Source organism: Manis javanica, chromosome X (assembly GCF_040802235.1).
Source record: "Manis javanica isolate MJ-LG chromosome X, MJ_LKY, whole genome shotgun sequence".
Classification (NCBI taxonomy): Eukaryota; Metazoa; Chordata; class Mammalia; order Pholidota; family Manidae; genus Manis; species Manis javanica.
In genome coordinates, this window is record NC_133174.1 from 140,116,541 (window position 1) to 140,128,459 (window position 11,919).

Below are 11,919 nucleotides of genomic sequence, written 5' to 3' on the forward strand. Positions count from 1 at the left end.
CTTGGGAACTAACCCCAGGTCGCTGAAGGGACACACACCCGGGGAGCTACGTGTAACAGGCAGTGGGGACGGGGCACAGGTCGTTGAGGGTGGCTTACGGGAGACACTAAAGTTGCGCCTCGGGCCTGGGAGCGGACGTTTTCCCGCTCCGCACGCCCAGCAGCCGCAGGAGGGGCGGCCCGAGGCCCGGCTCAGGGCAGCCGGAGGCGGGACGAGAGCGCGGCGGTGCGGTGACGCCACCGGCTCCCAGGGTCCCAGACTCGGCGGCCCCGCCCCCGAGCGCAGCGCCGCCGCCCGCGCGCCAACGAAAGGAGACAGGCCGCGCGCCCGGCGCAGCCCCACATTCTTGCTGGCTGCAAGGCGCGCAGCCTGGCCGACGGTACCGGAACCTCCCGGGCGCGCGCGGGAGACCTCGGCATCACCTCGCGTTACCCCGCCCCGCCTGCTTCCCAGAGTCCCGCGCCCCGCCCCGCGCGCAGGCGCATGGCGGCCTCTCGGGTCCGCCCTTTTTCGAGATTTGAATTTCCCCCAGCAAAGAGAGGCAAAATACCCGGATGGCGGTCGCTGGCCTTTTCGCGCCAATATTGTAAGTTCTCGCAACAGCCTTGAGAGGTGGGTACCGGCTCTACCCCCGCGTTCCAAATCTTTCTGGCGGCCGCCTGGGCGCTGCCCGGTCATCCTCACTGCCAGACACAGGCTGTAGGGCAAGGGTCCTGCTCTGGAGTCCGGGAGCAAGCAGCGACAACTTATAATTTTTACACTTTCTCTCATCTTTATGTCGACATCTTTATTTTCACCAACCTCTAACCGAAATTTGGCCTTTCCTGCAATTACGAATGTAGACAGCAGAGCACAGCATTAGCACAGATCATTTCAGATCGTAGGGCTTTTGTTGTAGATAATATGAAGTGAACAAAATTAAATTACAAGACCTACTGGCAGGCAGAATAACTACTTTGAAATTACGGTAGTTATTAAACCTGCCAGTAGAGCCTGTAATTTCACCTTAGTAAAGAAGCACATATATTAATTACTGTATCACATTTTCAAAAATATTTTAATAACCATCTTTCGAGAGACTAAATTCATGTTATAATTGTGTTTTTGTTAATGCATTTGGAAGCAGAGGCCAAGGAGGCCTGTGACACAGGAGAGGACAAGAAGCCCCCCACAGCATGGCTCCGCTGCCTCACCTCTCTGGCCCTGAGTACCTCTGCTGTAAAATAAGGAAACCAAGCTGCTGGTTACCAGGGCCCTTGCCCAATGTCAGCCATTTTCTCCCAAGAGTTCAGAAATCACTGGTTGCTCCGGGCTCTTTGGGCATCCGAGTGGCCAGGATTGACCTCACCTGAGGGGGGCGGTGGTCCTACAGTAGAGCGCTCGGACTGGCATCACCTTATCCGCAGAAAGGTGGCAAGGACGCTCAGCATAATCAGGCGCAAGCAGCGGCTGTCATAAATGCTATAGGAAAGCAGCTACCTCTTGTGACAGAGCCCCAGGAAGCAGGAGAGTCTGAGGAACATATATTGACTCTTAACTGGGAGAGAAATTCCCCCATAAAACCCCAGAATGGCCAGCCAATGCTGTTGAACTCTCAGCCATTGTGTGCCAGGCATGGGGAAGTTGTGAAGAACTTTATGAGTGTCATATAATACGGGTCGTGGCAGCTCAGGGGTACAGAGGAGCTAGGCCTTAAATTGCCCAGCCTGGTCTTCCTGGTGGACTTGGGAAGTTGGTTTGATAACATGTCACTTTCCACTTGCACAGAGGTTCAAATGAAGTCTGCCCGGCAGCCCGAGAGAAGAGTTGCTTTCCATGCCCTTCCTAGACCTTTATCAAGTTGACAGTGTTTGACTCCTGTCCTCAGCTCTCATCCATGCTTGCTGGCAGACAGGAAGGTCAAGCTAGTGCAGGCCCCAAAAGCCTGACAACTTCACACCAGGGAGCCAGGCTCCAGATGGGTACCAGCAGGGACCCAGGGACACCAGGCAGGTCTTCAGCTGGCCTCCCACTGGAGTCAAGAGCTGAATGTGCAAGCAACTCAGAGGAAATGATAGTGGAGTTGAGGGTGTGAGCAGGCTGGGGCAGTACAGAAGGAGGGCTGCAGAGTCTCCTAGCTGAAGGACAGACTGGGTCTACAGAGCTTAAACGGCTATGTAGGGATGGCACTTTGATGTCTGGCCAAGAGGCTGTGATGTGACCATGTGTGGAGAGCCAGCCACTAAAGGGTATTAAGCAGGGCCTGCTATGACCTTATCTGGGGGTCATCAAGGAGAAGGTATAGGTTGCTATGTGCAGACCATGTTAGCGGTGGCTGGCCTGGAAGTAGGGACCCTGGGGCAGGGTGGTCCCCCAGGCCCAGTGGCTCCTTAACCAGAGAGGAGGAAGTGGGAGGTGGTGCATGCCAGGGCCACACGCTGAGATGGAGGCTTGTGGTCTCCTTAACAGCAGACCCCCAAGGCAGGATAGGAACAAGAAAGCTTGGCAGGAGGCCCAGCAGACCACTCCCCAGAGAATACAGGTGAATGCCTAGGGCCCGGGTGAGAAGTGAGATGGCCACTAGGACCAGTGAGGGTGAGGAAAGAGCAAAGGCGCTGGTTCTGTGCTTGAGTCGGACGGAACTAAAATTGAGCAGGACTTCACTGAGCACCAGAGCGAGAGCAGAGAATCAGACTCTACCTCTCCTTTCCAGGGCCTAAACTATAGGATGGAAGATGAACGTCGTGCCTTAAAAAAAACGGTGCTCGGTGGTCTACATATATAAGAAGTCATTTGATGCACACAACTCTGCAGGAAGGTCCTGGTGGCATCCCCATTCTACAGGTATGTAAACCAAGGCCCGCAAAGGTTAGGACCCAAAGTCACACAGTTAGTAGGTAGGGAAGCCAGGGTTCGAAGACACACAGTCCATCTCATCTCCATGCCTGCCTGCCTGCCGTCTTGGCTTTCAGTCATTTTCACAGCATTGAACCTCTTCTCTCTTTGATACTAATATATTTCTGGGCTACTAGATCAACTCATACCACAGCTGGCCCCAGAGCAGTTGACAGTCAGTGGGAAGTCCATATTCTTTTTAAATGGCTGCTACTGTAGCTACAGGAAATGGAAGGCTTGATTGTGGGCCAGGGAAGAACGTGATTTGGAACCATGTGGTACTATGGCAGAGCAGGAGGCGACCCAGGGTGGCAGGCCTCGGACAGCTTCCTGTGCTGCCTGGCCTCATACCCAAGAAGCAGAGAGGAGGTGCTTGTCCTCCACCTCCCTGCTCCTTCTCCTCCAGCCCCATGCCATCCCTTGCCTTGGGTTCCAGAACTTGGGCCACAGCTAACCATCTGCAACAGTCTGTTCAACTGGTGCTTGGCCTGAAACATCTACATTTACAATACCACTGAGATGGAAAAGCCCATTCTGAGCTGTAGGAAAGGTTTAAATCTCTAAATGAAGTGTCTCTAAGGGAAGTAGGGCAGTGAGTGGGGGGATTATAGTACACAGTGAAGTATGGAGAGCATAGACGTCACCCCTAGGTCAGAGGGTTCTACAGGCTCCTAGAGGCGATGTGTGAGGAGGCGAGTGTGTTGTGGGTATCACTTCACTTCCTTTTCTGTTTTTTTCTGACAAAAACTTGGTGGATCCTAAGGCTGAGAGTCAGAAAGATGGAAGCTCTTTTTGGATGATTTGCTTTCTTTTTCTTTTTTCCAATTGCTTTCTTCTTTTTTTATTGAGTTTTTATTTTTTTATTCATTTTGTTATCATTAATCTACAATTACATGAAGAACATTATGTTTACTAGACTTCCGCCTTCACCAAGTCCCCCCCACAAACCCCATTACAGTCACTGTCCATCAGCGTACTGAGATGCTATAGAATCACAACTTGTCTTCTCTGTGTTGCGCAGCCCTCCCCGTGCCCCCCACGCACTATACATGCTAATCATTAAGGCCCCCTTTCTTTTTCCCCACCCTTATCCCTCCCTTCCCACCCACCCTCCCCAGTCCCTTTCCCTTTGGTAACTGTGAGTCCATTCTTGGGTTCTGTGATTCTGCTGCTGTTTTGTTCCTTCAGTTCTTTTCTTTGTTCTTATACTCCACAGATGAGTGAAATCATTTGGTACTTGTCTCTCTCCACCTGGCTTATTTCACTGAGCATAATCCCCTCTAGCTCCATCCATGTTGTTGTGAATGGTAGGATTTGTTTTCTTCTTATGACTGAATAGTATTCCACTGTGTATATGTACCACCTCTTCTTTATCCATTCATCTACTGATGGACACTTAGGTTGCTTCCATTTCTTGGCTATTGTAAATAGTGCTGCGATAAACATAGGGGTGCATCTGTCTTTTTCAAACTGGAGTGCTGCATTCTTAGGGTAAATTTCTAGAAGTGGAATTCCTGGGTCAAATGGTATTTCCATTTTGAGCTTTTTGAGGACCCTCCATACAGCTTTCCACAATGGTTGACCTAATTTACATTCCCACCAGCAGTGTAGGAGGGTTCCCCTTTCTCCACAACCTCACCAACATTTGTTGTTATTTGTCTTTTGGATGGTGGTGATCCTTACTGGTGTGAGGTGATACCTCATTGTGGTTTTAGTTTGCATTTCTCTGATGACTAGCGATGTGGAGCATTTTTTCATGTGTCTGTTGGCCATCTGAATTTCTTCTTTAGAGAACTATCTGTTCAGTTCCTCTGCCCATTTTTTAATTGGATTATTTGCTTTTTGTTTGTTGAGGTGTGTGAGCTCTTTATATATTTTGGATGTCAACCCTTTATCGGATCTGTCATTTATGAATATATTCTGTACGGTACTGTAGGGTACCTTCCATACTGTAGGGTACCTTTTTGTTCTATTGATGGTGTCCTTTGCTGTACAGAAGCTTTTCAGCTTGGTGTAGTCCCACTTGTTCGTTTTTGCTTTTGTTTCCCTTGCCCGGGGAGATATGTTCATGAAGATGTTGCTCATGTTTATGTCCAAGAGATTTTTGCCTATGTATTTTTCTAAGAGTTTTATGGTTTCATGACTTACATTCAAGTCTTTGATCCATTTCGAATTTACTTTTGTGTATGGGGTTAGACAGTGATCCAGTTTCATTCTCTTACATGTAGCTGTCCAGTTTTGCCAGCACCATCTGTTGAAGAGACTGTCATTTCCCCATTGTATGTCCATGGCTCTTTTATCGTATATTAATTGACCATATATGTTTGGGTTAATGTCTGGAGTCTGTATTCTGTTCCACTGGCCTGTGGCTCTGTTCTTGTGCCAGTACCAAACTGTCTTGATTACTGTGGCTTTGTAGTAGAGCTTGAAGTTAGGGAGAGAGATCCCCCCCACTTTATTCTTCCTTCTCAGGATTGCTTTGGCTATTTGGGGTCTTTGGTGTTTCAATATGAATTTTTGAACTATTTGTTCGAGTTCGTTGAAGAATGTTGTTGGTAATTTGATAGGGATTGCATCAAATCTGTATATTGCTTTGGGCAGGATGGCTATTTTGACGATATTAATTCTTCCTAGCCAAGAGCATGGGATGAGTTTCCATTTGTTAGTCTCCTCTTTAATTTCTCTTAAGAGTGTCTTATAGTTGTCAGGGTATAGGTCTTTCACTTCTTTGGTTACGTTTATTCCTAGGTATTTTATTCTTTTTGATGTAATTGTGAATGGGATTGTTTTCCTGATTTCTCTTTCTATTAGTTCATTGTTAGTGTATAGGAAAGCCACAGATTTCTGTGTATTAACTTTGTATCCTGCAACTTTGCTGCATTCCGATATCACTTCTAGTAGTTTTGGAGTGGAGTCTTTAGGGTTTTTTATGTACAATATCATATCATCTGCAAATAGTGACAGTTTAACTTCTTCTTTACCAATCTGGATTCCTTGTATTTCTTTGTTTTGTCTGATTGCCGTGGCTAGGACCTCCAGTACTATGTTGAATAACAGTGGGGAGAGTGGGCATCCCTGTCTTGTTCCTGATCTCAGAGGAAAAGCTTTCAGCTTCTTGCTGTTCAGTATGATGTTGGCTGTGGGTTTATCATATGTGGCCTTTATTATGTTGAGGTACTTGCCCTCTATACCCATTTTGTTGAGAGTTTTTATCATGAATGGATGTTGAATTTTGTCAGATGCTTTTTCAGCATCTATGGAGATGATCATGTGGTTTTTGTCCTTTCTGTTTATGTGGTGGATGAAGTTGATGGATTTTCTAATGTTGTACCATCCTTGTATCCCTGGGATGAATCCCACTTGGTCATGGTGTATGAGCCTTTTGATGTATTTTTGAATTGGGTTTGCTAATATTTTGTTGAGTGTTTTTGCATCTGTGTTCATCAGGGATATTGGTCTGTAATTTTCTTTTTTGGTGGGGTCTTTGCCTGGTTTGGGTATTAGGGCGATGTTGGCTTCATAGAATGAGTTTGGGAGTATTCCGTCCTCTTCTATTTTTTGGGAAACTTTAAGGAGAATGGGTGTTATGTCTTCTCTGTATGTCTGATAAAATTCTGAGGTAAATCCATCTGGCCTGGGGGTTTTGTTCTTGGGTAGTTTTTTGATTACTGCTTCAATTTCTTTGCTTGTAATTGGTTTGTTTAGATTTTCTGTTTCTTCCTTGGTCAGTCTTGGAAGGTTGTATTTTTCTAGGAAGTTGTCCATTTCTTGTAGGTTTTCCAGCTTGTTAGCCGTCGTGATGTTTACTTTCTCATTTCTGATTCTGTTGATGTGTGTTGATTCTCTTTTTCTCTTAATAAGTCTGGCTAGAGGCTTATCTATTTTGTTTATTTTCTCAAAGAACCAGCTCTTGGTTTTACTGATTTTTTCTATTGTTTTATTCTTCTCAATTTTATTTATTTCTTCTCTGATCTTTATTATGTCCCTCCTTCTGCTGACTTTAGGCCTCATTTGTTCTTTTTCCAATTTCGATAATTGTGACATTAGACTATTCATTTGGGTTTGTTCTTCCTTCTTTAAATATGCCTGGATTGCTATATACTTTCCTCTTAAGACTGCTTTCGCTGCATCCCACAGAAGTTGGGGCTTTGTGTTGTTGTTGTCATTTGTTTCCATATATTGCCTGATCTCTATTTTAATTTGGTCGTTGATCCATTGATTATTTAGGAGCATGTTGTTAAACCTGCATGTGTTTGTGGACCTTTTTGCTTTCTTTGTACAATTTAGTTCTAGTTTTATACGTTTGTGGTCTGAAAAGTTGGTTGGTAGAATTTCAATCTTTTTGAATTTATTGAGGCTCTTTTTGTGGCCTAGTATATGGTCTATTCTGGAGAATATTCCATGTGCACTTGAGAAGAATGTGTATCCTGTTGCTTTTGGATGTAGAGTTCTGTAGCTGTCTATTAGGTCCATCTGTTCTAGTGTGTTGTTCAGTGCCTCTGTGTCCTTACTATTTTCTGTCTGGTGGATCTGTCCTCTGGAGTGAGTGGTGTGTTGAAGTCTCCTAAAATGAATGCATTGCATTCTGTTTCCTCCTTTAGTTCTGTTAGTATTTGTTTCACATATGCTGGTGCTCCTGTGTTGGGTGCATATATATTTAGAATGGTTATATCCTCTTGTTGGACTGAGCCCTTTATCATTATGTAATGTCCTTCTTTATCTCTTGTTACTTTCTTTGTTTTGAAGTCTATTTTGTCTGATACTAGTACTGCAACACCTGCTTTTTTCTCCCTGTTGTTTGCATAAAATATGTTTTTCCATCCCTTGACTTTTAGTCTGTGCATGTCTTTGGGTTTGAGGTGAGTCTCTTGTAAGCAGCATATAGATGGGTCTTGCTTTTTTATCCATTCAGTGACTCTGTGTCTTTTGATTGGTGCATTCAGTCCATTTACATTTAGGGTGATTATCGATAGGTATGTACTTATTGCCATTGCAGCCTTTAGGTTCATGGTTACCAAAGGTTCAAGGTTAACTTCTTTACTGTCTTAGAGTCTAACTTAACTCACTTAGTATGCTGTTACAAATACAATCTAAAGGTTCTTTTCTGTTTCTCCTCCTTTTTCTTCCTCCTCCATTCTTTATATATTAGGTATCATAGTCTGTACTTTTTGTCTATCCCTTGATTGACTTTGGGGATAGTTAATTTAATTTTGCATTTGCTTAGTAATTAGCTGTTCTACTTTCTTTACTGTAGTTTTATTACCTCTGGTGACAGCTATTCAACCTTAGGAACACTTCCATCTATAGCAGTCCCTCCAAAATAGACTGTAGAGATGGTTTGTGGGAGGTAAATTCTGTCAGCTTTTGCTTATCTGGAAATTGTTTAATCCCTCCTTCAAATTTAAATGATAATCTTGCCGGATAAAGTAATCTTGGTTCCAGGCCCTTCTGCTTCATGGCATTAAATACATCATGCCACTCCCTTCTGGCCTGTAAGGTTTCTGCTGAGAAGTTTGATCGTAGCTTGATGGGCTTTCCTTTGTATGTGATCTTATTTCTGTCTCTGGCTGCTTTTAACAGTCTGTCCTTATCCTTGATCTTTTCCATTTTAATTACTATGTGTCTTGGTGTTGTCTTCCTTGGGTCCCTTGTGTTGGGAGATCTGTGCACCTCCATGGCCTGAGAGACTATCTCCTTCCCCAGACTGGGGAAGTTTTCAGCAACTACCTCCTCAAAGACACTTTCTATCCCTTTCTCTCTCTCTTCTTCTGGTATCCCTGTAATGCGAATATTGTTCCGCTTGGATTGGTCACACAGTTCTCTCAATATTGTTTCATTCTTAGAGATCCTTTCTTCTCTCTGTGCTTCAGCTTCTTTGTATTCCTCTTCTCTAGATTCTATTTCATTTATCGTCTCCTCCACTGTATCCAACCTGCTTTTATTACCCTCCATCGTGCTCTTCAACGATTGGATGTCCGACCTGAATTCATTCCTGAGTTCTTGGATGTCTTTCCATACCTCCATTAGCATGTTGGTGATTTTTCTTTTGAAGTCCCTTTCAGGAAGAGTCACGAGGTCCATATCGTTTAAATCTTTCTCAGGAGTTGTATTAATAATTTTACTCTGGACAAGGTTCCTTTGGTGTTTCATGTTTGTATATGGCGCCCTCTAGTGTCCAGAAGCTCTATTCTGGATCTGCTCAGCCCCTGAAGCAATGTCGGGGGTCAGAGGGGAGCGGTACTGGTGCCTGGGGGGAGGAAAGAGCTGTTCCCTGCTTCCCGGCTGCTGTGCCTGTTTCCACTGCCTGAGCCAGTGGGCCGGTCACACTGGTATAAGTTTTTGTCCCAGAGCAGCTGGATATGGATCCCTGCTTTCCACAAGCAGCCAGAATCCCAGTCTCCCCAGGAATTCTGCCTGTATAAACTTTCCAACCCAGTAGTCATGCGAGTCTCTTGGAAGCCACATGAAATGTAGGTTTGTGCTCCCAGAGCAGATCTCCGGAGCTAGGTATTCAGCAGTCCCAGGCCTTCCTCTTCCTCCCTGTTCCATTTGTCTTCCTCCCCGGGTGAGCTGGGGTGGGGGAGGGGCTTGGGTCCCGCAGAGCCGCAGCTCTGGTACTAGTCCGGTTCACTGAGGTCTGCTCTTTTCTCCAGGTGTGTGCAGTCTGACATTGTCCTCTTTCCTGTTGCTCTCTCAGGATTAGTTGCGCCAACTATATTTTCTAATTGTATCCAGTTTTAGGAAGAGGCCTCTGTCCCTGTCATGCTGCCATCTTTAATCCTAATGGATGAGTTGCTGTCTAACCACACTCTTTTTTTTAATTTTATTTATTTATTTATTTATTTTTTGAGAGGGCATCTCTCATATTTATTGATCAAATGGTTGTTAACAATAAAATTCTGTATAGGGGACTCAATGCACAATCATTAATCAACCCCAAGCCTAATTCTCAACAGTCTCCAATCTTCTGAAGCATAACAAACAAGTTCTTACATGGTGAACAAGTTCTTACATAGTGAATAAGTTCTTACATGGTGAACAGTAACCACACTCTTTTTGTTACCACAACAGAAAAAGGCAGAACGCCCCTTCATTACCACCAGCCAGTTGGCAGGAGCACTGCCTTCCTCTGGCCTGCCACCACCGTTCCCAGGCGGGGTCGCAGCCTCTGCAGCGGAAATCCTGGGGACTTCGTCCTGCTGGCTCAGCTGGGGGGCCGAGGAGTGTTTTGCAAAAGCTGTTTATCTAAATTCCAAAGTAACAGTGGAGGCTGCCTCTCTTTTAAGCTCTTCTCCTTGACTCCCACCTACGGTTGCAGATGAAGCCTGAGTCAAGGCAGGCCCTCTTCCACGTGGCTGTGGCCAGCAGCCTCTGTGTGACCACTGTCTACACAGGTGTTTTTGAAGGTGTCGTCATCCAGGTGGGCTACGAGCACTATGCTGAAGCAGCGGTAGCCAGCCTCCCCACCTTTCTAGCCATGCCCTTCAACTCGCTCATTAACTTGGCCTACATGCTCCTGGGAGGGTACTGGCTGCGGAGGAAGGCCAGTGCCCCAGGGCACCCCGCAGCTGTGCAGAGGGCTCAGTACCTGAAGGATGTCTTCGCTGCCATGGCTCTGGTCTATGGCCCCGTTCAGTGGCTGCGCATTGGGGTGCAGACGCACTCTGCTGCTGTGCTGGACCAGTGGCTCACCTTGCCCATCTTCGCGTGGCCAGTGGCCTGGTGCCTCTACCTAGACAGGGGCTGGAAGCCCTGGCTGTTCCTCACCGTGGAGTGCCTCTCCCTGTGCAGTTACAGCCTTGCCTTGCTGCACCCCTATGGGTTTGAAGTTGTGCTGGGCATGCACATGGCAGCCGCAGTGAGCCTAGCCCTCCGTGCCCACAGGCGCTATGGCAGTGGCTCCTCAGGAATGTACTTGGCTTTGGGCATGCTTTCCTGCCTGGGCTTTGTGGTCCTCAAGCTGTGTGACCATCAGCTTGCGAGATGGCATCTCTTCCAGTGGCTCACCGGCCACTTCTGGTCCAAAGTCTGTGATGTGCTCCAGTTCCACTTTGCATTCTTATTTCTGACAAATGTCCACACTTGCCAAAGACGCGCTCCTGAGGGGAAGATGCATTAAACTGAAAAGAAGCTACCTAGAAAGAGTGGCCCCCACCCTGCGACATCAAAATGGACTATCAGATGACATTCTGTCATCGGTGTTACATTTAAGATTTATGATGATGATATGATGGTTACATGGAAGATTGTCCTCTGAAGTTATAAGCTACAGAATTTAGGGGTGAAATGTTGTGCTCTATGCAACTTGCTTTCAAAGAGAGTAAGCAAATATCTAGGTGCAAGGGAGGTGCTGGTGCCTTGTACTCTTATAACCTTTCTGTAGTTTTCAGTTTTTCAGAATAAAATGTTGGGGGGAAACGACCCCAAGAAATCCACCACTTCCAGTTGGAGAAAAAATGGTTGTCTACAGTAGCTCTGGGATTTCGGTGACAGCTGGGCAGGGTATCTTCTGGCCAGTGTGCCAGGCCTGGCAGTGGGGTTACCAGTGAGGTCCCCAGAAGTGACTGGGTTCAGGGACACCTTGTCACATTATACACATGCCCAGCAGACTGATCAGGAAATTGGAAGGCCAGAACAATAGCTCACTGTGACATCTGTGACTGCCAGAACATCAGGTCACATGGAAGCCACGTCACCTCAGACCCTTTGTGAAACAAGGCAGGGTAGATCTAGATGAAGGAACACACACAAATGTCAAAAGCTGAATTCTCAACAGAATCTCTCTGGGTGATCCACTCATAGAGCTGGGTGGGGCTTAGATATCCTTAGCTGCTAAGGTTACTGAACTGTCATGTGTCTGTCACCATTGGGGAGACCCAGAACATGGTCTGAGCAAGACCTACATCCTTGTCACCCAGGTCCTTAGGAACCATGATCTCCTGATGGCATCTCAGGGTGGGGCCCTGGAATTGGCATGTACAAACCCCCTAGCAGATGACATGTGTGAACCAGTGAGCCTGGGGGTGACTCTGGGACTGAAGAGAT

The 11,919-nt window shown here is 46.3% G+C and overlaps 1 protein-coding gene across 2 annotated transcripts; it reads left to right on the plus strand.

Annotated features, from left to right (window-relative positions):
• Window positions 1-7: 7 nt before the first annotated feature.
• On the plus strand, window positions 8-11,309 carry TMEM187 (transmembrane protein 187). 2 transcript variants are annotated; one of them, XM_036991035.2, is made up of 3 exons: window positions 8-612; window positions 2,693-2,823; window positions 9,946-11,309. In XM_036991035.2, the coding sequence occupies exon 3, from the start codon at window positions 10,193-10,195 to the stop codon at window positions 10,991-10,993; it is 801 nt and encodes a 266-aa protein (XP_036846930.1). In that variant the 5' UTR covers window positions 8-612; window positions 2,693-2,823; window positions 9,946-10,192; the 3' UTR covers window positions 10,994-11,309. The 2 variants fall into 2 exon arrangements, with proteins under 2 accessions (XP_036846930.1, XP_036846931.1); XM_036991036.2 differs by having other exon boundaries at window positions 8-586.
• Window positions 11,310-11,919: the final 610 nt, after the last annotated feature.

Coding starts and splice junctions, on each gene's coding strand:
- TMEM187 (XM_036991035.2), top strand. CDS start 10,193: ATGAAGCCTGAGTCAAGGCAGGCCCTCTTCCACGTGGCTGTGGCCAGC.